Here is a 26,666-nt window from a genome sequence, read left to right as displayed (position 1 = left end):
CCCTTGATGTCATTTGGCTCCGTGGTATCTTCCTCTAGACCTAGATTGTAAATATCTTCTATAGTCATAGAGCTCCTGACCGCTTTCCTGACATCTTTGGAATTCGAAGCAACTCTCACTTTCTCAATAATGTGCGGAATGCCATTGAATTTGCATTCTTTATTGAGTCTTGCTACGCGTGTGACCCAAGTCGAGAACGTCCCATCCTTGCCTTGAGTGGCAGCATAAAATAATGAGGGTTTGACGTTCTCAGTCTTCGACGGATGTCGTAGCTTGAATTTGCCAAGAAGAGCGATTGGGTCCTGGAAGTTTGCCTCCGTGCAAATTGCTCCAATGATATTGAATTCGTTATCTGGAAGATTTCGAAGAAACAACGCGGCCTTTTCTCCATTGGAGATCTTGCTAGTGTCGAAGAAATTTTGCAATTTCCTTATATAAGCGCTGTCATCGCTACTAAATTTAGGGAAATCCGGCTTGACGAATTCGGTCATATATGTGGAATTATTCAATGCATCCATCGTAAAAGAATTATAATCGATAAAAGCGTAATATATAATTCATGTATAATTCAAAATCAAGATCGAATTTTGAGATAATACGCACGCGAAGTTCGGACGTAATTTGGCAACATAGAATTAATATTAATTCTCTTTTTTATATAATATTCATGTTCAAATAAGTCAAATTTTTATTTTATTATTATAAATTACATTTTATTATTATGAATTACATCTTATTATCACTTTTAACCAAAAACATATTTCTATTTCTATTTTTTTTAACAATAAATAAATCATCAAATAACCAATTATGTAAAATAAAAATGTTCGTTTAAATTTAAATACAAATTGATACCAAAAAAATGTAATGTTAATATGATTTAAAAAAAGGTTCCATGTCAATTCAGCGAAACTTTTCTCGCGAATGAACTTTATAGCAAAACTTTTATCGCGAATCCACATTAGCGAATACTTTTCCGCGAAAACAATATAGCGAAGCAAATATCGTGAATTTTTTCTAGGGAAACTCTTATCGCGAAACCTTTAAAGCGAATACATTAGAGCGAAATTTTTATCGCGAATCAATAATCGCAAAAATTTTATAGCGAAGTCAATATCGCGAAACATAAATCGCGAAGACAATATATCGAAAACTATTCCGCGAAATATAACGCGGTCTATTATTATTTTTTTATTTTTTTTAAATAATTTATTTTATTTATATTTAATGTTAATATTTTATTTATCAACAAATAAACATATTATATGATATATATTTTATTTATATTATTATATTATGAAATAAAAAATGGATTACTTAATATTGAGTTAGCCGTTTTTAAAAATCGGCTCAAAACGAGCCGTTTAACAACACTAGTACTGCTACACTGCCTATCTTCAATGGAATATAGGGCAAGCTAATTATAACTTTTTGCATTCCATCCTTGTATATAGTTATAATAACATATGATTCTTATATTTCTCCATTTATCTACTGTTGGTAAACATGGTCGGTGCAGTTATATTATATTATTTTTTATTTTTTTCAATTAAATCATATTGTATTTTATTATTTCTATTTCTATAACATATTTATTTTATTATATGAAATTATATTTTTTATTTTTTTTTTATATATATATAAAATTTTTATATAAATTTTAGGATAGTAATTTGAATTCGAAATTATTATAAAATATGATAAGAAAATAACAGGTCTTTTGATATTACGAATTTTCTGCAATATAATATAATATAAATAAATGTATCATTGTATAAATGATAAAAGTAAGTATTATTTTAGGATAGTAATTTTAATTCGAAATTATAATAAAATATGGTAAAATAACAGGTCTTTTGATATTACGAATTTTGCAATATAATATAATATATATGATAAAAGTAAGAATTTAATAAGTTAAAATGTTTTGTATTAAATTTATATTTGAATACTGCAACATCTACAAATATCATAAAAAATAAATAATTCGTGTCGAACATTTTAAATAATAAAGGCTTTAATATATCAGGATATAATATAATCTAGCGGAATTTATAATTTAAATTAACTTTATATACTATAGCTGTATATAATGTTTGATACTAATATAGCTGTATAACTTAGTTTATTGTTTTGAAGTAATCACTAATGTATTCTTATATACTCTAACTATACCATATTAAACCAAATCGAATTATCTTTCCCATCATTGGTCTTTTCATTATAATTTGATGATTTGCCGTGACTTTCAATGCTAAGCTCAAAATATATTATTTCTTTTTAAGACATGACGGTAAAATTTATTTAAATAAGAATCATTTTATTATTCCCTTAACAAATAAACCTACGTTATATTTTAATTAATAAACAGTTTGTACAAGTCAAACTTGAATTGGGGCATCGAGCAGAATTTAGAGATAAACCAACTAGTAATGGATTTACTCATGATTGGGTGGTCTTTGTAAGAGGTCCACAAGATAAACCTATTCATCATTTTGTTGAAAAAGTTGTTTTCTACCTTCATGAAAGCTTTAATAAACCAAGAAGAGGTATATTCATTTTAACAGCTGTTTCTATCAAAATTTATAAATAATCTCTATTATACAAAAAAATATTGGGTATACTTATATAACAATATGCTTATCTTAAAATGTAATAAAAGCTTTTGTTATATATACCTTTATATTCATTTCAATTTATAATAAAATTTCTTTTATAAAAATATAATTACATGATTTCTATGCTAAGCCCTCTAATGTTGCTAAGCAACAGAGGTATGCTAGGTTTTTGTCAAATTCAATAAATTGGATATTTAATATTGGGAAAATATTTCATTTTTCTATTATTTAGCTACTTTTTAAAATAAAGATTTTATTTAATATTTAGGTCCATAAATTTATTATTAACTAACCCTTTTATGCCTGATTTTATTATTTATGACATTAATTATTTATATGTTAATATGAATTTTAAAATAATATCTCATCAAATTAATACTTTACATTTAAATTTAAAATTAAGAAAGAATAATTTTATCAAAGGACCAAGAACCCTTGAAATTGGATTAAATACCCTATCTTATAATACAACTAATTTATATGAAAACTGGAACTCTTTAATCCATGTTCCAAGCTTTGATATTTGATAATTAAATATACATTTATGCACTTTTTAAAATTTCTACTGTAAAATTTGATAAGGTTAAAATAAAATACATTATAATAAAACTGAATGTTTTGTTTGTTTTTACTTATTGTAAAAACTAATTGAAATTTTACAGTTTATTGAGTTTTGTATTTATATTTTTCATTTCAAAATTTTTTTTCAAACATTGTTTTATAAAAAACAAAAAAAATTTGTTTAATTGGCATAACTTTATTTATAATTTAATTATATTTCAAAATTTATAATATATATAAATTAAAACAAAATTAACTATGTAATATTTTTATGAAGGGTATTATAAAAAGATTGAATTAATTTTTTGTTAATTATTTAATGGAGCACATAGCCTGTGAGGCTTTAGGGGAACAAATACCCCTTCCCCAATAGCCAAAAAATGTATATTATTTATAAATTTTATGAGAAATATAAAAGGCTTTCAGAATTTCTAAGTTGATGCCCATGGGTCAGGCTGGAAATGAAATTTTTTATTTTAACCAGGTAAAAAAATATTGATGAATTCTGATATTTGATAGAAGTGACAATCCTTAGTGTAGTGTTTTTTATTTGAACACTCCCCAATATTATAAATAGTTGTTGGTGTTAAACTACATATATTTTGGTTAGGCCTTGTATTTAAAAAAAACTAGGCCAGGCTATAAAAAAAATTGGAAACAGACTAGGACATGTGCAAATTTGGCCATGCTGACAATACGCTAAATTCCAACTAGGCCAGGCCTGAAAATTTTCCGCATTTGCAGATCTCTATTACAAAGTATCCGTTTCCAAATAAATGATTGATTTGAAACTATAGGAATAGCTAATATTATTATAGTATAACTTATTAAAATAAGAGATAATATTGACCGCAAATAATGAACAATTTTTGATTCAATATCGAATTTAAAAATATTATCTCACAATCTCTCTGAAGATATATTTACTCTTGATATTGAATAAATTTAATATTTGGCCCAATTTTTATAAGATATTAAATCTGAGGGCCAATAAATTTTAGAAGTTAAATCTTATATGAAAAATTAATTCTAGTAGATAATCTTCTAAGAAATGCCATAGATATTTTAAAAAAATATTTTTAAGGTTTTTTTTCATATAAATTACTCTTTATTTTGATAATAATACCATTAAGCTCAAGCACAATGAGACCCTCTGATAGCCAGGGAGGGGGGTAGGGATAGAAATTGCCCTACCTCCCCTGTAACAAATTTTTTTGAAAAATTTTAGAAGTTTTTGTGAATTGCAAGTATTCTATTTCAAATTAGGTTAAATTCTATATATAATTTTAAAGAAAAAATTAAATTAAATATTTCATTCCTTTGTACTAATATTTTATCTCATGAAAATTTAAAGTATATTTCCTTACATTTTTGTAAGCCTTAAAGATAAATAAATATATAAAAATTTTATCAACCAAAAATTTTTTTTATTTAATTTTCTCTAATAACTATGATTGGACAAAATTTCTAAAGTGTGAGAAATGTTCAGATATCCAAAGAGACAGAATTTACTGAATAGAAATATTTCTGAGATTTCATGTGCTACAAGAAAGAAACTGCAAAAAGCATACCTGACAAGATGAAGTCTCTGACATCAAGCTGTTACTTCATTTTTGGATTCAGAAGAATTGAGTGCCCTTGGAGAAATATCAGATAAATATTTCACCTGAAGCTGATATATTATTAGATTTTTTAAGATAACTGCTTTTTTTGCATTGGAATATTTAATAAGTCATTCTATGCAACAATTTTCTGCTATATCTTTCAAAAAAAATGGATTTGGCTGAAGTTATGATAATCGCAAATATTATTATATTGCAACTTGGAAAATTAAGAGATAATATCGACCAAATGCCACAAATTTATGTGATTGTTAAGGCAATGCGAAATTATATAATTTTGAGATTCACTACTCGACTTGCACCTAGACAAACAAATCGTTTTAATATTAACGTGAAATCCATTAAGAATTACTATAAAATAACCGTTTTTTGGATACATTAATCCATTTGATTGAATCTTATTGAAAAAAATTAAATAGTTAGCTAAAATTTATTCAGAGAATATGTATCTGAAGGGCCATATTTCAGAATTTAAATCTTGGCATGAATGATTAATTTTTATAACAATGGAGGTATTGCATACTTTTAAATATATTAAAATTACTGTATATTTTAGCACCAATACTAAATAGTACACCCACAAATAAGATGACCTTTTAAAAACTTACCTCAGAGTGTATCAGAAAATCGATTGAATGGACTAGCTTTATTTAATAAAGTGATATTTAATCCCCAATACTGAACAAATTAGTAAAATTGACACAATCGCAAAGATTAAATTTTGTATAATTCTATATTTTATTGTGATTTACATGTAGGTTTTTTAGCTTTAATATTTATTGACAATATTAATATTGTTCTTAAATATTTTATTTTGTGTTTGAAGTTGTTATTTTTTAAAATATGACGGATTAATATAATGGTTATAATGAATTTTATATGATTAAGTCAAATGAATTCTTAATGTTCCAAAAAATTCTTTCAATATAAAAATTACCGCCCCACTCACCATTACCTGCCTTGCAATGAGAGAACATTTTTTCATTGCGAATAAAACCCTATCCCATAAATATGATGATTGAATGGATTAGCTCCATTTAATACATGGGTAATTAATTCCATGACAAATCGACCAAGGATTCGGCCGACCATCTCAAAAATGAATGAAACTTTGCATGTTAGTTATTTATGTTGTAAATGTTAAGAAAATTAAAATTTTAGAGTGTTAGCTCAACCAGATCCAAAGATATACGCCTTCAAAGTCGAAAATCGCGAAGTGCGTGATTTTCCGTGATTTCTTTAAATCGTGTTTTTTAAAAAAATAGTTAAGATAAAGTTACAAATTATAATCATTTTATAGCCCTTAAAATTTTACGTTGGAAAATATAAAAAAAATTAAAAAATTTCAAGTGTTTACTTATTTCCGGTAAAAATAAAAAATTAACATTGTTAGGAAGGGATTTTTTTGGGATGTTAATATTCACTAAAAATGTTTATTCCCTTCTATTAAACTATTTAAATAAAAATCTCGATAGCCATTTTTGTTTTTTTAATTTTATTTATTATTTTTATAAATAAAAAAATGTAATACAGATGGCGTTGTATTAAAATATTTTTATAATTTTTAATAAAAATATGAATAGTATTGTGATTAAAATTAAAAAATCAATTGAGTATAACCAAGAATGATGTTCTGGGGCGATATGTAAGCAGGCAGCCCATACAGATATTATTTTATTGACGTAAGCTTATGTTTGTAGATGCTAATTTGGCAAAACTATTAGCTAGGCCAGAATATCCATTACATAACTATAAAAATATTTTAGCCCAAGCATTATGCAATCCAGCCCTCCCTATTTGTTATTTAGGAGATTGTAACTATTGTCCAGGCTTATTCTCAATTAATTAAATGATTTTTTACCCAAAATGACATAGATCATATATCCTTTAAACAGTGGGTATCTGTTGATAGAAGTAATCTAGAAACAATAACAAAATCTTCTCAAGATTTCTTAATAGTTTTTTAGAAAAAATTCCACCTATGCTACGTCATTCCTTTCTCGCTACCAATCAATCATCATATATTTCAAAACTTAAACATCTTTTACACACAAATGAATTTATGATAATTTGATTTCTCTGAAAATTATGCATTTATAATTCAAGACGCTGTTCAAGGATTCCTCTGGAAAAACAATCAAGTCACATCCATTCTATGATAGAATATTATAATAATAATGGCAATATAGAAAACCTTAATTATGTGGTAATATCAGAGTCACTTCAACATGATGTTATTGCAGTACATTTATACCAGACTAAAATGATAAAGTTTTTGACCAATCAATTCAACAAAAAGCCAAACAAAATATATTACTGCTCTGACGGATCAGCTGCACAATATAAAAACAGAAATTTTTTTATAAATCTGTGTTATTATGAATCAGATTTTGGTGTAGCAGCTGATTGACATTTTTCAGCTACATCCCATGGAAAAGGTCCATGTGACGGCCTTGGCGGAACATTAAAAAGATTAGCAGCACGTTCAAGCCTTCAGCGCATCAGTTCTGGCCACATTTTAACGCCAATTGATTTATATCAATTTGCAAAACAAAACATGCCATCAGCAAATTTTACGTATATAACAAACGAACAATATAATTTGCAAGAGATTAAACTTCGAGAAAGATTCAGTTTAGCACGTTCCATTCCTGGAACTCGGGAAATATGCTGTATTTCCTTTGAGTCTAAGTAAGCTTAAATCAAAAATATATTCATATGTAGAGGACTTTTAAATTAACAGTATCTCAAATGCTGATAATTTGCCTTTTGACGATAATTTGTTTTTTGCCTATATTAAAGGATTTATAACAAGTGTTTATGACGATTTTTGGTGGTTAGCCACAGTACTAAAAAAGAATGAAATTATTGAGGAGATATATATATATCCTTTTTACATCCACATGGACCATCACCATCCTTCTTTTACCCCACAATTGAGGAAAAGATATGGTTACCCATTAATCAAATAATAACGATAGTAGATCCTATTATAATGACAGGACGTACCTAAAATTATCGTCTCAAGAAATTCTATTAATAAGAACAAAATGGGATAAGATTAAAACAAGAGGAATTTTTTATAATTGTGTATAAAATTTTAAAATATGTTTATTTTACAATATAGCGTCCAAATAAAATAATATCTGTATGGGCTGCCTGCTTACATATCGCCCCAGAACATCATTCTAATTATAAAAATATTTTAATATAACGCCATCTATATTACATTTTTTTATTTATAAATATAATAAAAATTCAAATAAAATTAAAAAAACAAAAATGGCTATCGAGATTTTTTATTAAATCGTTTAATATAAAGGTAATAAACATTTTTAGTGAATATTAACACCCAAAAAAAATCCGTTCCTAACAATGTTAATTTTTTATTTTTACCGGAAATAAGACAACACTTGAAATTTTTTAATTTTTTTTATATTTTCCAACGTAAAATTTTAAGGGCTATAAAATGATATATAATTTGTAACTCTATCTTAAGTATTTTTTAAAAAAACTCGATTTAAAGAAATCACGAAAAATCATGCACTTCGCGATTTTCGACTTTGAAGGCGTATATCTTTGGATCTGGTTGAGCTAGCACTCTAAAATTTTGATTTTCTTAACATTTACAATATTAATAACTAACATGCAAAGTTTCATTCATTTTTGGGATGGTCGGCCGAAAATCTCATTTTTTGGTCGATTTGACGTGGAATCACCTACATAGATACTTCTTGATACCAAGTACCAAACAAGTTAATGAAAAATTAGCTCAATTGCAAATATTTAGCTTCCTTATATGAAGGATATTTGATTCACTTTATATCATCATGCAATGTTTAAATTCTATGATATCTTATTGTAATTTACTTACCAGTTTATATATTTATAAACAATATCATGCTTATTATATAATTTATATCATGCTCTTATTGTAATTTACTTACCAGTTTATATATTTATAAACAATATCATGCTTATTATATAATTTATATCATGCTCTTATTAATATTTTGTGTTCAAATTTTTTTTAATATTAGTTCAAATAAATTTTATATAGCAACTACTAATAAATTTTTAACAATTTAAAAAGAAAATTTTTTCCGTATTTAAAAAAATTACCCCCTCCCCCCCCTCCCTTTGCCCAGAAAATTCCTGGCTACACACATGATTTAATCATATATATGATTTTAAAAAACAAATTCTATGCAATTTTATGCATTTGTCTAACGATTTTGTGAATCGACATCTCCATTAGAAACGTATAATTATACAGATAGAAATAATTTAATAAAAAACATTTTTGAAAAAATTGTAGATTTAAAATGAAACAATGTAAGGATACAATTATTCACCGATTTTTAATATTGGATATTTATTTTTAGAAAGGGTATCAGATGATATTTTTAAGTTGGCCATTCTGATGCATCAAATTAGTGATAAAAACACTAGAAAATTGTCAACATATTCTTCAGAAATATTATTGAAATATAAAGTAATCTAAGAATTTTTTTTCTAGTTATGATAAAATTAACAGGGATTCTGTACATCATAAAGATAATGATAAATTATAGTAAAATAGAAACTTTGTTGTGCTTAGCTATTGATATCTCTACGAGGATAAAATTTATACTTTAAATTTAGTAAATTTTAACTCATCTAAAAACTAATCAATATGGTGTCTGCTTTCTTTAATGCCCATTCTTCCTAATTTGAGCGAGGTTGGCTTATTTTTAAATTTTATTTTTGGACTGGAACGGGCGACAGATCTAATTCTGATTTTCGGTAAATTCTATTTTTCATTAAAATATAATCAATATTTTTTGCAAATTTATTTTATTTTCCTCGTGCTTACAAAAATCTAATTTCCTTTATTTTTGCCACCTATCTCAAAAGTATTATTACTAACATACTTTACCCTTTTTCAAAATTAAACCATAATTTTACCAAGTATTGTGAAAAATCTTTATATTTTCAAAAATCTTTAATATAATAAAGTATCCTGCATTTGTTTTATTAGTTTTCATAAATCAAATCATTTTAATTTTTTTTTCAAAAAATCTTATAGAGGTGTATGTGTCAAACCTGATTATAAAATTTTGCTTATTGGGCTGTTAAAAATAGGGATGGATTTGTCTGACTCTGACATAGAAGAAAATCAGAAGTTTCTTACTGGCGGGGTCTTACGAAAACAAGTCTAATATTGAGCTTTTTAAAAATAAAATGCATGACAGCTTTATTTTTATTAGTATAAGATTTAAAACAGATAATTTTTGATAAAAATTAATTTTTCAAATACTAACGCAAGTATCTTTTGCGTGATCTTTTAATTTTACTAAATAATTTTTCAGATATCACTATGCTAGCTAGTTTTACTAACGTCGTGCTAATACCGCCAGAGTTAGAAATCTAATTCTAGCAACCTGCCTATATTTAATAGTTGCTTCGAAATTTCTTTATTAAATTATAAACTTGAATAGACATAAGCGAAGCCAATTTTTCAGTCAGAAAATAAAAATAGAATTTTATTAGCTTTATTTGTTATTCTAAAGAAAAGAAAGGAAGCTTAATAAAATCAAAATTTAAAAACTGTTTTGATATTTTTATCGGCATTAGCTAATACCCCTGACATTATTACATCTTTGGTAATAAGTTATCATGTTTCAATCAGGGATGTGAACCCTTCGACAAAAAAAAGGGTTCGGGTACAGGAATAAAATTTGATAGGACCCGGGTCCGGGTTCAGGGAACATAAAAATAATGACTCAAAATAAGATTTTTTTTCATTCATTTATTATTATACTTCAATATATACATATTCTAATTTACAAATGAAAAATTTAAAAATGAAATAATTTATATTTTAAATGTTTTATTCTCTCACAATAATAATATCTTCTAAAATACATTCTTGAGATTTCCACGAAAGTAGACAATATATATTTCAAAGATGAAAATTCACGTTCTTCTACCCTTACCTAAAATAGATAGTTATCTTTATAAAATTATTGTACTTGTGTCGCTGTTACAGCCATGATAATTCTGGATATATTGAAGAATTTTCTTCCCTGAATTTTAAAATATTTATATCCTTATTTATTTTCTTAACTTCTGAGAACTTTACTATAAAGATGCTATAGGCATTTTTTGATCCTCCTTTCTATCTGATGATAATTTGATTTTTTTTCTCTATCTAAAAGTAAAATTTTAAGATCATCAATGTTGCTATCATTCACTACAACCAATATGTATCGTCGTAGCCTCCAATATATTGTAAATAATGGAGTTTTGCTTATGCCATAAATCCTTAAGATGGTCTTTAGCCATTTGTTTTTGCTCAAATTGAGGACCAACGTGTTGTGAATTATCATTTAAATTAAAATATTATTTGTACTACAAAATAATTCAATTTCAAAATAATCAACGTATTTTTATAGCATATTAATAAATTTACATAATAAAATTATATTACACTGGAAAATAATTTATGATGTCAATCTCTAAATAAAATGGAAGTCCAGGAAGAAAATTGAAAGAAAAACGCCAAGATAAATAAATGATTCCACAAAAAAAGTTAATAAAATTTAAAAAAATTTATAACACCTAGAACCCTTGGACCCTCCACTCTTAAAAAGGATCCGGATTCAGGTTCAGCCCAAATACGAGAGTTCAGGAGGGTCCGGGTTCGTATTCACATCCCTGGTTACAATAAAGAGCTATCATTTTTAGTTAAAAAAATGTCGCGTTTCAATCAAAGTTGGTAACATTTTCGATCATAGAAGTTTTAAAGATATGCTGGATCTTTTTTTATAGAATAGATTTTGAATTGCCTATTTGATTTCGAAAATTTTCTAATAATCTTATTTAAATCGAATTTGATGACATCTAAAAAGTTGTATGGACCACTTCTAGTTTTTATTAAAAATTAAACTTGCTGATAGTTGATTGCCTGCTTTATACTATCAAGTGTTGCCATTTTAATTTGGGGTTTCCTTTCTATTTAAACCATATTTTATACTATATGGCATATACTCAAATTAAAAAATGCCCCTAAAAAAATTGAAAAATAATATATTAAATAATTGAAGTGAAAAATAACGCCCAATAAGAAAATTTCGCTTAATTTATATCAAATATTGAGGATGCTAGGTTATTAAACGTATAATCATCTAAAAATTGGAAAGGTGATAAAAAGTAGGATAATTGTTAATATTATTGGTCAATCCTTTATACATGTTTCAAATTCAAAGTTATTTTTATAAAATATTATATCATAATAATTTTTATAAGTTAAAATTTAATATTAAATATGATTTATACCAGATATGCATGGTTAAATAGATCAATCCATTTTATTATGGCATACATTGTTTTTTTATATCAAGAACGTCACTAGACTTGTTGAGGCTCAATGCTTAAAATCAAAAAATTATAAACCACTATTTTTTAAAATATTTTGCTTCAATATTTATATTTCTAAAAAATTTTGAAAGGGCTCTCTAAATTTGACATTTGTCGAGTCCTTACTGTTGTAGCTTTACGTAATTTTTATTATATTTCATTATAACGTAGCCATCAATCAACAAATAGTGCATATTTTTGATTGGTCAGAAATAAATAATAATAATGTATTATGTATTATTATGATATTATTATTTTTTATTATTATGGAATTATTGGATTTTTTTTATAATATACTTGAAATTATTATTATTGAATTACTTGGAAAATTATATTAATAAAAGAGATATTCATTCTTGTAGTTAAAATTAGATAGTAAGGAGTTATATATATAGGAGTTAGATACTTACCAGCTCTCTAGTGACGTTATTTCTCATATATATAATATTATAAGGCATTACTTTATTCTATCATAATATTATACTAACATTGAAATGAAAATAAATAATTTTTATGAATTTAATATGTTAATGGCATATAATATATAAATATAATATATGTATTGTGGCTGTGCCGATATTAAATATTGGATCGGGCCGATATTTTTTTTCAAAAACCGATCCAATATTTTGTTTATTGTTTTTGGTTATTTTATTATTGTATATATAATTATATATTTTTTATTTTATAAATAATTTCATAATAATAAATTAATGAAAGGAACTAAAATACAATTTATTTGTTGTAGTGTTTAAAAATGTAGTTTAAAATTTTACACTATATTATATTATCTGCAACAAGAAAAAGATTTAAAATTTCCAACCAGTCGCATTCAGTTAGTGTTGTTGAACGGGTCTAGCCAATTTTTAAATACGGTTAACTCAAGATTTTAGCCAAAAGTAAATTACTCAAGATTATTTGGACTTGTATTGTCGAAATTTCGTTTGGCTAAAATCTTGAATTAGCCCTTTTTAAAAATTTAACAGCACTACACATTCATCCATAAACATTGCAAATATTTTAAATGAGATTATTAACTTTTGGAGTATAAAGAAAACAAAATACACTTAGTTTTATTTAAATAGAAAATATTGATATTTTTATAATATAGTTTCAAAAATAAATATCGGAATTGGATCGGGTTTTTAGTAATATCGGATAGGATCGGTAAATTTGTAGATTGACGCAGCCCCTAATATGTATATTTTTTTTAACTTGTGTTTGTGCCTTATAATATATGTAAGAATGACGTATCATTTATAAAATTATATCTCATAATATTATATATATGTGTTTTTTCAGGTGTTATTTTTCAATTCTATATTATACTTAGAGCCCGTTTTTTAAGTTTTAAAAATTTGGTCTCGCGGAATTATATTTCAACATAACATGTTTCTGAATATTTATAGAACAAAATTTTATTTGTGTATGTACAAATAATGTTCATAGTTATTGTAGTTTACGCAACTTTTCATTCTTCTATCTGTAAACCTTTTCATTCATTCATTGTAATATGACTGAATTAGATGAAGGAATGGAAGGTTTCATTTGAGACCGGCATTTTTTGGATCGAAGTGTTGAGTTTTTACCAATGAGGAAAAATCGATGGGAGGACACTAAATAGAAAAGGATCCATAGCCGCCCAAGTAACTTAAATTAGAATTTAGTGTCGAATATATTAAAGTAGAGAGTAGGGCGAATCATCTATATGAAAAGAAATGCTTTCGATTCTTGTCCTTTCTCATCTTGATTTTTGAAAGAGAGATAAGCCGGGAAACAGTAGAAATATTGGTTATATACGGGAAGCTAAGCAGTGGGATGCTGGTGAAAATAGAGATTTGGTGAAAGAAGAGAGAAGAGTATGGAGAAGGATAATTTGAAAGATGGAGGAAAATTCTGACCATTCATTAACCAATGACAACAGGTTCTAGATAAAGAAGTTTATTATAATATAAATATTAATTAAAATTATAGATAAATTTTTTTATATTTTGAATAATGTATAAATATTAGCAGAAAGGATGGCTCTGGAATACCCCTGCTTCTGTCGTTTACCAATTTTTAATCCCATAATAATATAATCATATATTTAATATTAATTAAATTTCTCTTTCATATAGTGGTCAGGGAACCTCCTTATCAAATCAAGGAGTCTGGTTATGCCGGGTTTATATTACCTCTCGAGGTTTACTTCAAAAACCGAGACGAGCCCAAAAAGATTCGGTTTGAATATGATCTGTTCCTGCATTTACAGGATTGTCCGCCCGTCAATCACGTCAGGTGCGAGAAATTGACCTTCCAAAACCCCACACCAGAGTTTCAGAAAAAGTTGATCAAAGCCGGAGGGGTAAACCTATATGCGAATGGGTGGGGGGGGGTGTATTTTTTTATTGCACAACTTATATAAAGTGAAACAGATAATTTACCACTGCGAATACCGGGGCTTCCAAAATAAAACCCCCTAGTTTTAAGCGAGGCAGGAGGGGTAAATCAATTTAGGAATATTTTTAAAAGAATGGGAAAAAAAGAAATAATTTATGCATAAATAAAATAAAATAAATGGAAACAATAAATTTACAAACGATAGTTTTTTAAAATTTTGATTATAATATGTAAGCCCCCACCTCCAGTCAGACTCTAATGAACTTATATATATTTTATAACAATATTAATAGATTTTACCCCCTTTTTATCATGGTCCATCCCTCCTCAAAAAAAGGTAATGGTGGCTTCCCTCACCACTTCTCCTCAGCACCAGAATAATCCTTCCACTTCTCTCTCCACTAATTCGTCTTTTCAATCCAAAAATTCCAGCAATCATACAGGGGAAAGCTCACAAGTTTTACAGAATTCCTCGCATACTACCATTTTAAATAACTCGACAACCAATTTGACAAATATTAACGCCTATAACAATAATAACCTTGCCTGTACTGTGACCACTATGAACCATGGTTCCTCGCATCCTATCAACAACATCAATAAGGACAGCAAAGATTCTGGTTCTAGTCAAAGTAGTTCATCACATAATTCGACTTTTAAATCTTGTAACAATAATTCCATCGTCAAATTAAACAGTCAAAGCTCGTCTAAATCTCAACACGGCACTCAAAAAGGCCACGATTATTTCAGCGCAAATACATCTAAAATTAGCTTAACTGCTTCCGGAAAGGATTTAAATAATACCGAGGACAATCTAAGCTTTACCAGCTTATTTGGTGACCCCATAAAACCCGGTACCAGTTTAAATCATATTAAAGTAAATTTTGATTTTTAATTTCACATATTTAGATTTTATATAAAAATGCGGGTTTGATTTTTTTTGTCATATAGTGACTTCGAAATATTTGATATTTTATTATTTATCCAAAGACTCTCGCAAAGCGACTATCTTAAAGTGATTGTAGGGTCATTTTATCGATATTTTATATTATATTTTTTTGTATATTACTCTTTTGGAACGAAAATTCCCAGGACTCCACCAAATTCTCATACCCATCAAATAATCTTAATAATTCAAATAGCATCATTAATTCCAGCCTTAAATCTCATAAGAAAAAACATATGGACCTAGACGTGAGCTCTTTTAATAAAGATAAAAAACTAAACTCACAACATGCTAAAGTTAAAAGTGAAGATAGTAATATTAATCAAGCACAGAATTATGCAAATCAATCTTCGAAAGCCAAGAAAGAACACAAAACCAATATTACAAATCATAATATCTCGTCTTCTTCCATGACACAGTCCGCGAGTAATGTGAAAAATAGCGATAACAAATTAGTCAAGTCGATAGGTAAAAACCATCACGATAACAAAAATAAAACGATAAAACATAAAAATGAAAATTCCCCGCTATTTGATAACGATTCCTCAGATGCTTTCGATGAAATGAGTGAGTTTTTTATATTTATTTTTGATCAAGATTTGTTATATACTATACCAAGTTTACTTAAAACCAAGTATTCATGATTCCATTTGTGTTTTATAAATTCGAATAATTATTCGATTCAAATAAGAATATTGAATAGAAAATATTTGCCCAACCATTTCATTATTCACTTTTATTATTCGTAAGTTGTCAACATATGACACGTGGAACTTTTTGTTTATTTAATTTTCACGAGCAATTATTTTTCATTTTTTTTCTTTAGAATTTTTAGAGAATTTAATTATCGATTATTCGTTTTATACGAATACATTTAATTAATGCTGTAAACGTTGTTTCAAAAAAGAAACGCGTTACTCGTTATTCAAAAAAAGTAAGGCTTTACTCGTTACTTAAAAATTACTAAATTTTATATATAAATTTTCGTTTTATATATGTTTTTCTCTATAGATAATAAAAAATAAAATTATAGAAAAATTATAAAATAAGTTCTTTTTGTAGTTATTTATTTATTTTTAAATGATTATCAAAATTTTTATCGGATAAACAAAAGCGCTTATTGCTCAACACAGCTTTCGCTGTGTTAAACACACGTTAAAATTGGGCAGAGGATGGGAGGGTTGTATTATATTTATATTTAATAAATAAAAAATTTATTTATAGGAATTTATCAAAAATCTCCATTCAGATCCTCATCAAAATTTTTTTTTATCTTTATCAGAATTTAATCGGAATTCATATTTTTACCCTTATCTGTTTCTTTAGATTTGAGCTGCTGCACATCGAGGTTGAAATATTTGAATTAGGGCATAATCTTTACTCACATAATATAGTCTTAATTTCCTAATGGTATATAAAATTGTTTTATAGGGGCCAGGGCAGAGTTAAATCATCTTCTTCTGAAGAAATAATTAGTTCATTTAAATTAACATACCTTGATTGATTCAATATTTATTAATTTAACAGTCTTGACTGCATAAACAACAATGAAAATGTAATAAATAAATAAAATGAAGAACTTAGGTGATATATTTTAATTTAAAACCCGGTTAAATTATTTATATATTTAGAAAAATATAATAAAATGTGTTTTTTAAAAAAAATTTTAAGTAACGAGTAACGTTCTCGTTATTTCATGAAACAAGTTACGAACAGTGTTTTTTTCCCTCGAAAAGTAACGACATATTATCATCGACGTTACTTTACACCACTACAATTATTTGAATTAAATTAAATACGAATAATGCAAAATTCATTTTTTATAGGATTAACTTAGCATACATTAATTATATAAATAAAAGAGGGTATTATGCTAAATCTTAATATTAATAATATTCTGTAGTTTAATCAATATTTTTTATTGATATGCAAATATTTTCTATTGATTAGAATCCCACAAATCTAAAAAACGTCACATAAGTAAAATTACAAATAACAATTTGGAAAATAACGGACGTCAAATCAAGAAGCACTATAACTCAGCAACTACTGAGATTATAATCAAACCAAGCCCTAATATAGGTGAGTTATTTATGAATATTTATAAAATAAAATAAAGAAGCGAAAATACCAGAGATGCACCATTACCACTTTTCTGCCGATATTTATGATAGTACGGCTTAGAGATCGCTAAAGCCCACGCTAAAAATATTTTGGTACGGTCTGGGCAACTTGTGTAAAATATTTTTAGGGCTGGACTGACCTGAATTGTCTTGAATAATGCAAATTTATGTTTATGGCTTTTTTTTAACAAAAAAATTGGTTCATGTCAATTTGTGTTAAATATTCTTGATCACGCCGAACCATTTTTCTCAGATAAGGCTGTGCTGATCTCTATTCTCGATACCAATATGATATCGATTGATACCACCAATGTCAAAAAATCATAGTGTTTATTGAAAAGGAATTAAGATTCGTTTAGAGGTCTGCATATCCCGGCCTGGTTAGATAAAATAATTTCGGTCCAGGCTAGGTCAAGCTTAATATTTTTTAAAAAATTTGTGAGGCTGGGTTGGGCTTTAATTTTTAAATATGAAATCATTCAATTTTGTGAAATAATTGATATATTTTAAAATTGCAAGAAACAATATGCAAGTATTTTCTATTTGTAGAATATTTTTTCTATTTAAAAAATATTAAATATTTCTATATTTAAATTTGGGTCGGGCTTTTCGGGACAAATAAAAAAATTTGATTCAGCATCGGGCCGGATAAATTTTTAAGAGAAAATATTCGGCCAGGCTTTAAAAATTAGACGGGATGCAGATCATTAGATTAAGCCAATATTATTTATAATTTGAAATTTACAAAAGCAAAATGAATTATGAGGAAATGGGAAAAACCTTCTTCATGTAGGCATAATCTATGCATGTTAATTGTCATTTTTGGGCATTGGTCACTTGTATCGGCTAAAATTGAATGTGTCGACGATACCGATACTTACATCGTGAATATCGGCGTATCTTTCGGAAATACCAAAGAATAAATAGAATATATTTGGTTCACATAATCTCATAAATTCTTTTAATGATAGAAATTGGATAACACAGAAAACAAAGATTAAATTGAAAATGTTGTATATATAAATATAGCAATTTTACAAACAATCCTAATCTTACCAATTTTTTAAAATGTTATGATAAAAGCACTGAACATTTTTTATCAACTTATATTGTATTTAATATATTACTCTTTTAAAAGACCAACTTCCGAGCACAAAAATTTCTTCGTCCACTCTCAATTCAACATTTATTACAACTGCCGACGGTAATAATATCAACCTCAAGGAAACAGACGAATTCGATTCCGATATTTCTTCACCCATCAGTCACTCAGAAGATATTGCAAATATTATAAATTTAAATAATGAATCAAATCCGAGAAACGATTCCAATATTTTTAACCAAATCGATGATATTGATCAAAATCCATCAAATCTATTGGGTCCAATCAATAATCAAAATAATCTAAAACATGAATCTGGTTATATGGACAATGAAGATACTCAAGACGACGGGGAGTTTTACAATGGTACCAGGGACAATGAATTAGGTTTTTATTTATTAACATTTTATTTAGATAAACTAATATGGCAGCTCAAACTAGCTTGTCAGAAGATTGTTGATTGACGATATAGTAGGAATATGTGCGTTGAGATTTACACATAGTACACACTTGTGTAACTTGAATAGAGAGAACAGTAACAATTTAAAAGTCAAAAGATTGAATCAAGAATAATACATATTTAGTAGATATTTAATTTTTGAAATTTTTATTAAAACAGCAATATATTATATTCCTGTACCTAGACTCGTGGCCAGGAATTTGCTTTGGAAGGGAGCAATTTTTTACCATATATAAAAAACTAGAATTCATATTGGAATCTTTGTTGAACATCTGAAATTCTATAAAATTTATTAGGACTAGGGCATAAAAATTTCTAATGTAAATAATCTGTAAAATTATCAAATATAATTTATAAATTTGATCCACAAAATGCTGCTATAAAATATTAATTGAATATAACCTGCACAAATATATTCTTAAGGTATATTGCATTGGTATTTGTGGAGAAATAAGTGCAATCTCCTTTTTAATTGATAATTTTTCAATTATTTTATATTTTGTGTCAAATTTCTGTATATATTTAAAAGGGATAACTCATTTTATCTATCTGAGGGATAACTCATTTTATCTATCTGAGGTAGCGTATAATCCCTGGAAAGTAAAAATTTTGTTCATTTGTGCAAGTACTAATGAGTATAATGATCAAAAGTTATAATTGTTTTAATATGTTACAAAAATACACTTAGATTTGTAAGACCGTTTGATGAAACGATAAGCTTTCATTTATCTGACTTAATATAATATCTTTTACTGATCTCATATTAATATTTGAACTATAGGCGTGTCTTGGTGTGAGTCGAAATATCAATATAGAATTTACAAAACTCGGGTTTTAAACCAACAATTCATAATTTATGATTAACATTTGCTCTAATTTCTTTAAGTTCTAATATAATACTTTTGCGATTTTCAAGGTGAATGACCATTGATAGATATGCATAAAATGCTAGTATACTTAAATAATTTATGGGCACACTAATGTAAAATTATTTCGATAGGGAACCTCTGGGGGATATCTTTTTATTATTCTGCAATTTCACTCAGGGGTTATTCCATGTCAAATCGATCAAAAAGACATATTTTTGGCCGATATCTTTTATTATTAAAAAATTTTGGACAGATAAAAATAGCTTAGAACATCTGGTTCCCGAGATACGGGGTCTCAAAGGAGCAAAGAATAGTGACTTTCAAATCTGTAATTTTTAAAATGGTTATATCCTAAAAACTATTTATAGTAAAATTAAATATATTATATCCATTGTAGGTAAAAAAGAATCTAATGGTCAATCAAAAGAAAAATAATTGGCATTAATTTGAGTCTTTAACCTCCAGCTTACCTATATTACTTCCGTGTTTTTATTTTCGAGAATTTTTTTGCCCTCCATTTAGACACTTTTTATAAGTATATATACGATGTGAAGATCTTGGCGGCATCGGCTCTTTCGACATATGAATTTTTACCAAAAATTGACATTTTATTTCCATAAAATAGATAGCGCTATACAAAATCTTCATTATGGTTAAAATTTTGTTGCTAACATACCAACAACAGGATATTTTCACTTTATACTAAAATTTCCATGTCAAATCTATCGAAAAAGTTCCATTTTCGGCCAACCCCTTTTAAAATTATTGATAACTGCAGGAATTATTTAGATAGGTATAAGCCGTTTATTTTAGTTTCAGGTTCCTAAAATACAAATCAAAGATGCGAGACAATGAAAATTTTCGCACCTGTAGAATTTTTAAATTGCCTATATGTTCAATAACTTTGAATTCTATTAAAATAAGGAGAATATATTGTTCTGGTAGATTTTTCATTGGAATGAATCGCAAGTTATTATTCATCCTTGTGTATTTCAAAACACGTAATAATTTAAATCATTTAAGTTGTGTAATAATATCGGAATATCTCATTCATATGCCGTTCATTTATTCCAAAATATTTAGTCAGCTGAAATTTCAGAGCCGCCCAAGAAAATTCTTCTACTTTCAGATGAAACAGCATCCCAATATAAGAATACATAAATGTAATCAATCTTTGTCACTAAGAAGATAATTTTGGAATTAACGTTGAGTGGCATTTTTGGGTTACATCTCATGGCAAATTGGCTTGTAGCAGAGTCGGAGGTATAGTCAAGCATTTAATGGCCTGGGCTAGTTTACAAAGACCTATTCAAAACAAATAACTTATCCTAATGCCTATTTAAAGGAAAATATTAAAGGTAAAGATGTCTAATTTATTAATATATACATTATAAATATTAAGGAGTAGATTTCTTTTATATTATAGAAGACGAATATGAGAAAGAGCAAATTTTAGAATAGAAATTCAATAAAGCGCGTACAATACCAGAAATGCAAAAATTTCATACTTTTTACCCAATTCTTTAGGATAAAATTTAAGCCTATTTTATTCAAATTCAACAGAATCACAAATTTTAAATATAACATTTCACTCGAATATTAATGAGATTCAATATATAAAAAAATAAATGGATTTAACATCTATCCACGACAATCAATGGTAGATGGCATGTTTTAGGAAAAAAAATCGAAAAAGAGGTGTTAGTTCTTGCAACCTCAAGCACCTAAAATTCTTATACATATCTATAGATAGATTAACAAATTGTATGTCCATAGATTAACAAATTGTGTATTTTCTAAATCACCATGTTTAATTAGTTTTAGTGTAAATTTATATTAATTTAAAACATATTTACAAAATTTTAGAAAATTTAAATGGGTCGCTTATATTAAAGAATTCACCTCTACCTTTTCCTTTGAAAACACTGGAGATTACAACTTTTACTGATGTTAAATAATTGGTTTAAAATTAAAAACTAAATTAGTTCGAATATTTTATTTAATATTAATACAGTAAAAATTTAAAAAGCCGATTTTTGTACCTTTAATCCCCATTATCGCAGGCATTATAATTGCTAATGAGCTAAAATTTTGTTTCAGATATTACTAGAACATATAAAACGCGTCTACAAATTTTTATCTAAATTGAAAGGGGTCGCCCGAAATCTCGATTTTTTTGCTCATTTGACAAGTACTAATTCAAAGTTAGTTTTAAAATATTAATTGCATTATTTCTCACTATTTCCTTAATAGCTATAATTCTATTTAATTAGAAGGATGCTAAAAATCGATTTCGTTTGGAATGAATGACCTGAATATATTTTAATTTATGAAATGAACACGATTTTCTTTTGGGTTATAAATTTTTTTATAACTTCATACTTTATAGGCTAAACATTTTGGCTATTGTTTATTGAACTTCTGCAAATTATTATTCATAAATCATTTCTATTTAGATGATCCCACAGATGGACCGATATCAGACAATCATGCGGAAGAAGAAAGTACACCTTATAGTTCAGAATTTGTGGTGGAAATGTTGAATCTTCAGAAAGATTTAATGGCTCTAAGGGATAAACATTTAGTACAAAGGGTAGTCGATATAATAGTCGAAACTAGGAAATTTACCATATCACCATCTACCTTCGATTTTGACCTGTGCAGACTTGATGCTCCAACCCTAGATCGTATCAAAAACATATTATCCCTGCCTTCTTCATCCCTTTAAAAATATTTAATAAGTCATTATATAAATAAAGATAACATTTTTTACCATTACCTCTTTTTACCCTAATCTGTCATCTTAAAAGACCAGGGATATTTCGCCTCATCAGTCTTATTTACTTTACTTTACTTTGATAATATATATATATATCATTTTAGTTTTTATAAATGTCGTTTTTAGTAATGTTGTTAAAAGTAAGAGAAAAGACAGTTTTAAATTTAAATCGATTTTTTTTACATTCAATATGATTGTAAATCCATTTGATGAATATAATCATTAGATTTAATATTTCTATGGTTATTTTAATGTTATTTTTAAAGATTATATGCACACAATTTAAAATAATGATCCAGAATTTTCATTCATTCAATAACTATTTATTTTTTGCAAAATATTCTTAATATTGAAATATAACTAATAGAAAGGTTATACAAGTTTAATTATGTGTAACAGTATATTTAAAAATATCTTAAATCATATTTATATTTATATAAGATCATCACGGGGATATTTTTTATACAAATATATAATTAAAAAAATTATATCTATTTACATGATTGAAAATAAATATTTATTAAAATTATTTATCACATAATATACTCTATATTACTCTTATATTATGCTTATAATTTTTCATAAAAAATCATATATGCTGGAACTTTGACATAATTTTTGTTATTGAAAATCATGGGCAGTGGTCTGACATAATCATCTGATATATAAAACCAAATATTTTTGTTGGCCCCATCAAAATTATCTTTATAATAAGGCCTTGTTCGTAAAGTTGTAAAATGACCAGATGTTATATTAATTGTGTGATGTTGAATAATAGCCTTTAATTTGTAATTAGTATTCAAGTCAAAATTTTGGTTATAAGTTTGCTGCAAATCAGTTTTATCACACTGAAGATTGAGGTCCATGGAATAAACATTACCAAAGATATATCTATTATTACCCATAATAAAAGTATTAAAATGACAATTTTGTAAAAATGATAAAAATATATTAGGCTTGCATGGTATGTTTTTTTTGCCAAACTTAAGAGGCCACGAAAAATTTAAGTAGAGAAATGAAAAATAATTATAAGAATTTATTTCTTTGAGTTGTATTTTATATTTATTGCATTTTTTTGATATTTTGTCCAAATGTTTGTTTAAACAATATTTGTCTAAATTAATAGTTGATGGTACATTTAAATTCCCTTCATTTTTATTTATGAGTCCATTGATATTATTTGAATAGGATAATCTTTGTATATGAAGAGACAGACATTTAGGTAATCTAACTAAAAAGACTTGCTTGGTTAAATTTGAAAATGAGTTTTTATTTTTATAACACTTTTCGCATTTAACTCCTTTAATAATTTCAGGCTTTAAAGTGCTATATATAAATGTATCCAAATGAGAAATTTCACTATTGTCAGATTTATGAGAAGAATTATCAATTGATATTGTCAAGTGATTAAAAGTTTCAAATTTTAATGGATAATTATAATTACAATCATTACAGGTTAATAAATTAACTAATATACCTAAAAATGGGGATTTTGAATTAGTGGATATATTATTATTATGTTTGGATAAATTTCCTAAATCAGTACTTATGTTATATAAATTCAAGCCATAATTGCTTGTGGCCATGGGGATTTCGTCATCAAATATATCTAATAGAACATGGTAAAATTCTAAGGCATCTTGCTCACCTTTTTGAATAATCCAGCCTTTTTTATTAATATAACAAAGTAGTTGATTAACAAGATCTGTGAGATGGTGCTCTGAGAATACATTATCACCATTTATTTTTGCTATAAGAATGCGCATAATTGTATGTATATTTGATTTATTTAACATATATTTATAAGACAATTGGCATATGTAATCGTTAAAATTATAGAGAGATGCTAATGCTTGTAATATCGAATTTATATAACAGGTATTTTGAATATTCGGAATTCCTATTATTGTAGGATGATTTTTTAATTTTACCTTCATTTTAATTGTATTGGTGTTTACTACACGAGAATTAACGATAGTCATCCCATCTCATACTCAATAACACAATTACAAGAGTAGATTTGTTAAAAAAAATATTTGATTCAACCGCTGCTCTTGACATGTAGTCGAAAATATACTAAACGAAAACATAATACTGCAAAAGACTACTCAACCATGTTAAATAAAATTTGAAATATTATGCCTAGATTTCTGCTAAGGAATTAGATTAGTGTTTTTTTCCAAAAAAAGTCACATCTTAATTCATTCAATGAATATAAGAAAGCTTTGTTTTTCATTAAATAGAAGACTACTGAAAAAATATGTTCAGATGTTTTTTTATTGTAACAATCTAAAAAACCTCTTAGGTTTTGTCATGTTTCCATAATTTGTATTTATTACTTAAATGTAATAGATTGTTAATTATTCTATATTTATAAAAAAGAATGAAATATTCTAATAAATGTGATGGGATAATTTTAAAATATAATAAAACGATATAATTTAATTCATGGAGTTTTTTAAATAGCTAGTTATTAGTCGTAATATTAAAGTGGCCATTCCTTAAATGGAGATTCAGAATATTTGGCAGATAAAGGTAAATTGGCGGACTTATCTACTATTAAATTTGATAATATCAATAAAGAAAGTACGATATATCGTTATTTTTCTCAAGAAGCCAGTTTTCGGTTAAAAAACGTAAATCCTACTGAATGTCAATAAAAAGATATATTTTTGGCAATAAGAATATTGAGTTGGTAGACCGTTCTTGTTATCATAATTCGCTTGAAACTTAATCTTTTAAGGAAATTAAGTCTAAACCAATGTCAACAACTTTTTCTTCTAGTGATTTCGTTCGACTACGGAGAACAAATGAAACCACAACTAAATTTACATATAAAATAGAACAATTGGCAAGTGTTGTCAACATCTTAATGATATTGACGAGAGTTGTCGTGATCAGTTTATGTTTGGCATGGAAATGCCTGGATTAGAATGAGATCTTAGGGCTCTATATCCCAACTGCATTGATAGAGATAATATATATACTTTTCAATTTATTCTTGATCTGTCAATCACTTCTGAACGAGCAGACAAAGAAATGGCAAATAAAATATGCCGAACGATAACAATAATTATAAACATCCATTTAAAACGAATACATTTGATAAAAGCTATAATAAAGCCAAGTATAATAAAACATTTCATAAAGGGAATAATAAAGGCAAATATAATAATACCTTTGATAAAGATTATATAAAACTCAAATTAGTTTGTTGTAATCAAAGAATTTAAATTATATAAGAGTGTCATGGAGTGATTCTATTCATAATATTTGGAAGATTTAACAGAATCGAGCAAAACTATCTGCAGAGATAAATGGGATAGATGTTGAAATTGATTTTTGACACTGATGCACAGGCAGGCGTTATTGATCGGAATAGATAGACCAAGTATTGGACGACCAAAAATTAGGCCAACATGTCCATTGACTGCATATGATGATCATCCGTTAGACGTTAGGGGCGAGACCCAAGTCAACGTTAGGGTTGGATTACGGATAAGAATTCTACCTGTGGTAATAATGAACACAACTGGGGTGCTTTTTTCTGATTACCATGGATAATAGCATTCAATTTAGGAATGCCTCGCCAAGTCATTATTAAACAAGTGCAGAATTCAGTCAACGCTATTGACAAAGAAAAATGCTGCATAGTAGTAGATTCTACAATTCTAGATTTGAATAATATACACCAAGCAATTTTTGATGAAAAGATGGGACATATAGGTGATTTTGAGGTGTGAATACATTTAAAGGATACCGCTGTACCAAGATCGTTTTCAGCCCGTGACGTACCCTTTCAC

At 26.8% G+C, this 26,666-nt stretch overlaps 2 protein-coding genes across 2 annotated transcripts; one reads left to right on the top strand and one right to left on the bottom strand.

Moving 5' to 3' along the window:
- The first annotated feature begins 2,155 nt into the window (after positions 1–2,155).
- On the top strand, positions 2,156–23,330 carry LOC135926245 (protein AF-9-like). The gene is made up of 8 exons (XM_065462047.1): positions 2,156–2,293; positions 2,372–2,549; positions 14,323–14,549; positions 14,922–15,461; positions 15,677–16,097; positions 17,481–17,612; positions 18,792–19,142; positions 22,541–23,330. Exons 1-8 carry the CDS (start codon positions 2,288–2,290, stop codon positions 22,810–22,812), a joined length of 2,127 nt encoding a protein of 708 aa, XP_065318119.1. The 5' UTR covers positions 2,156–2,287; the 3' UTR covers positions 22,813–23,330.
- LOC135926246 (ubiquitin carboxyl-terminal hydrolase 30-like) lies at positions 23,203–24,922 on the bottom strand. Its single transcript, XM_065462050.1, has one exon. The coding sequence runs from the start codon at positions 24,843–24,845 to the stop codon at positions 23,433–23,435; it is 1,413 nt and encodes a 470-aa protein (XP_065318122.1). The 5' UTR covers positions 24,846–24,922; the 3' UTR covers positions 23,203–23,432.
- Positions 24,923–26,666: the final 1,744 nt, after the last annotated feature.

Source organism: Gordionus sp. m RMFG-2023, chromosome 3, assembly GCF_954871325.1.
Source record: "Gordionus sp. m RMFG-2023 chromosome 3, tfGorSpeb1-WG-v2, whole genome shotgun sequence".
In the NCBI taxonomy this organism is placed as follows: domain Eukaryota; kingdom Metazoa; phylum Nematomorpha; class Gordioida; order Chordodea; family Parachordodidae; genus Gordionus; species Gordionus sp. m RMFG-2023.
Note: the sequence above shows the minus strand (reverse complement) of the source record. Positions and strands in the feature narration are given on the sequence as shown.

Coding starts and splice junctions, on each gene's coding strand:
- LOC135926245 (XM_065462047.1), top strand. Junction 16,098..17,480: donor AGATGCTTTCGATGAAATGA/GTGAGTTTTTTA, acceptor TCTATTGATTAG/AATCCCACAAATCTAAAAAA. Junction 19,143..22,540: donor TACCAGGGACAATGAATTAG/GTTTTTATTTAT, acceptor ATTTCTATTTAG/ATGATCCCACAGATGGACCG.
- LOC135926246 (XM_065462050.1), bottom strand. CDS start 24,845: ATGACTATCGTTAATTCTCGTGTAGTAAACACCAATACAATTAAAATG.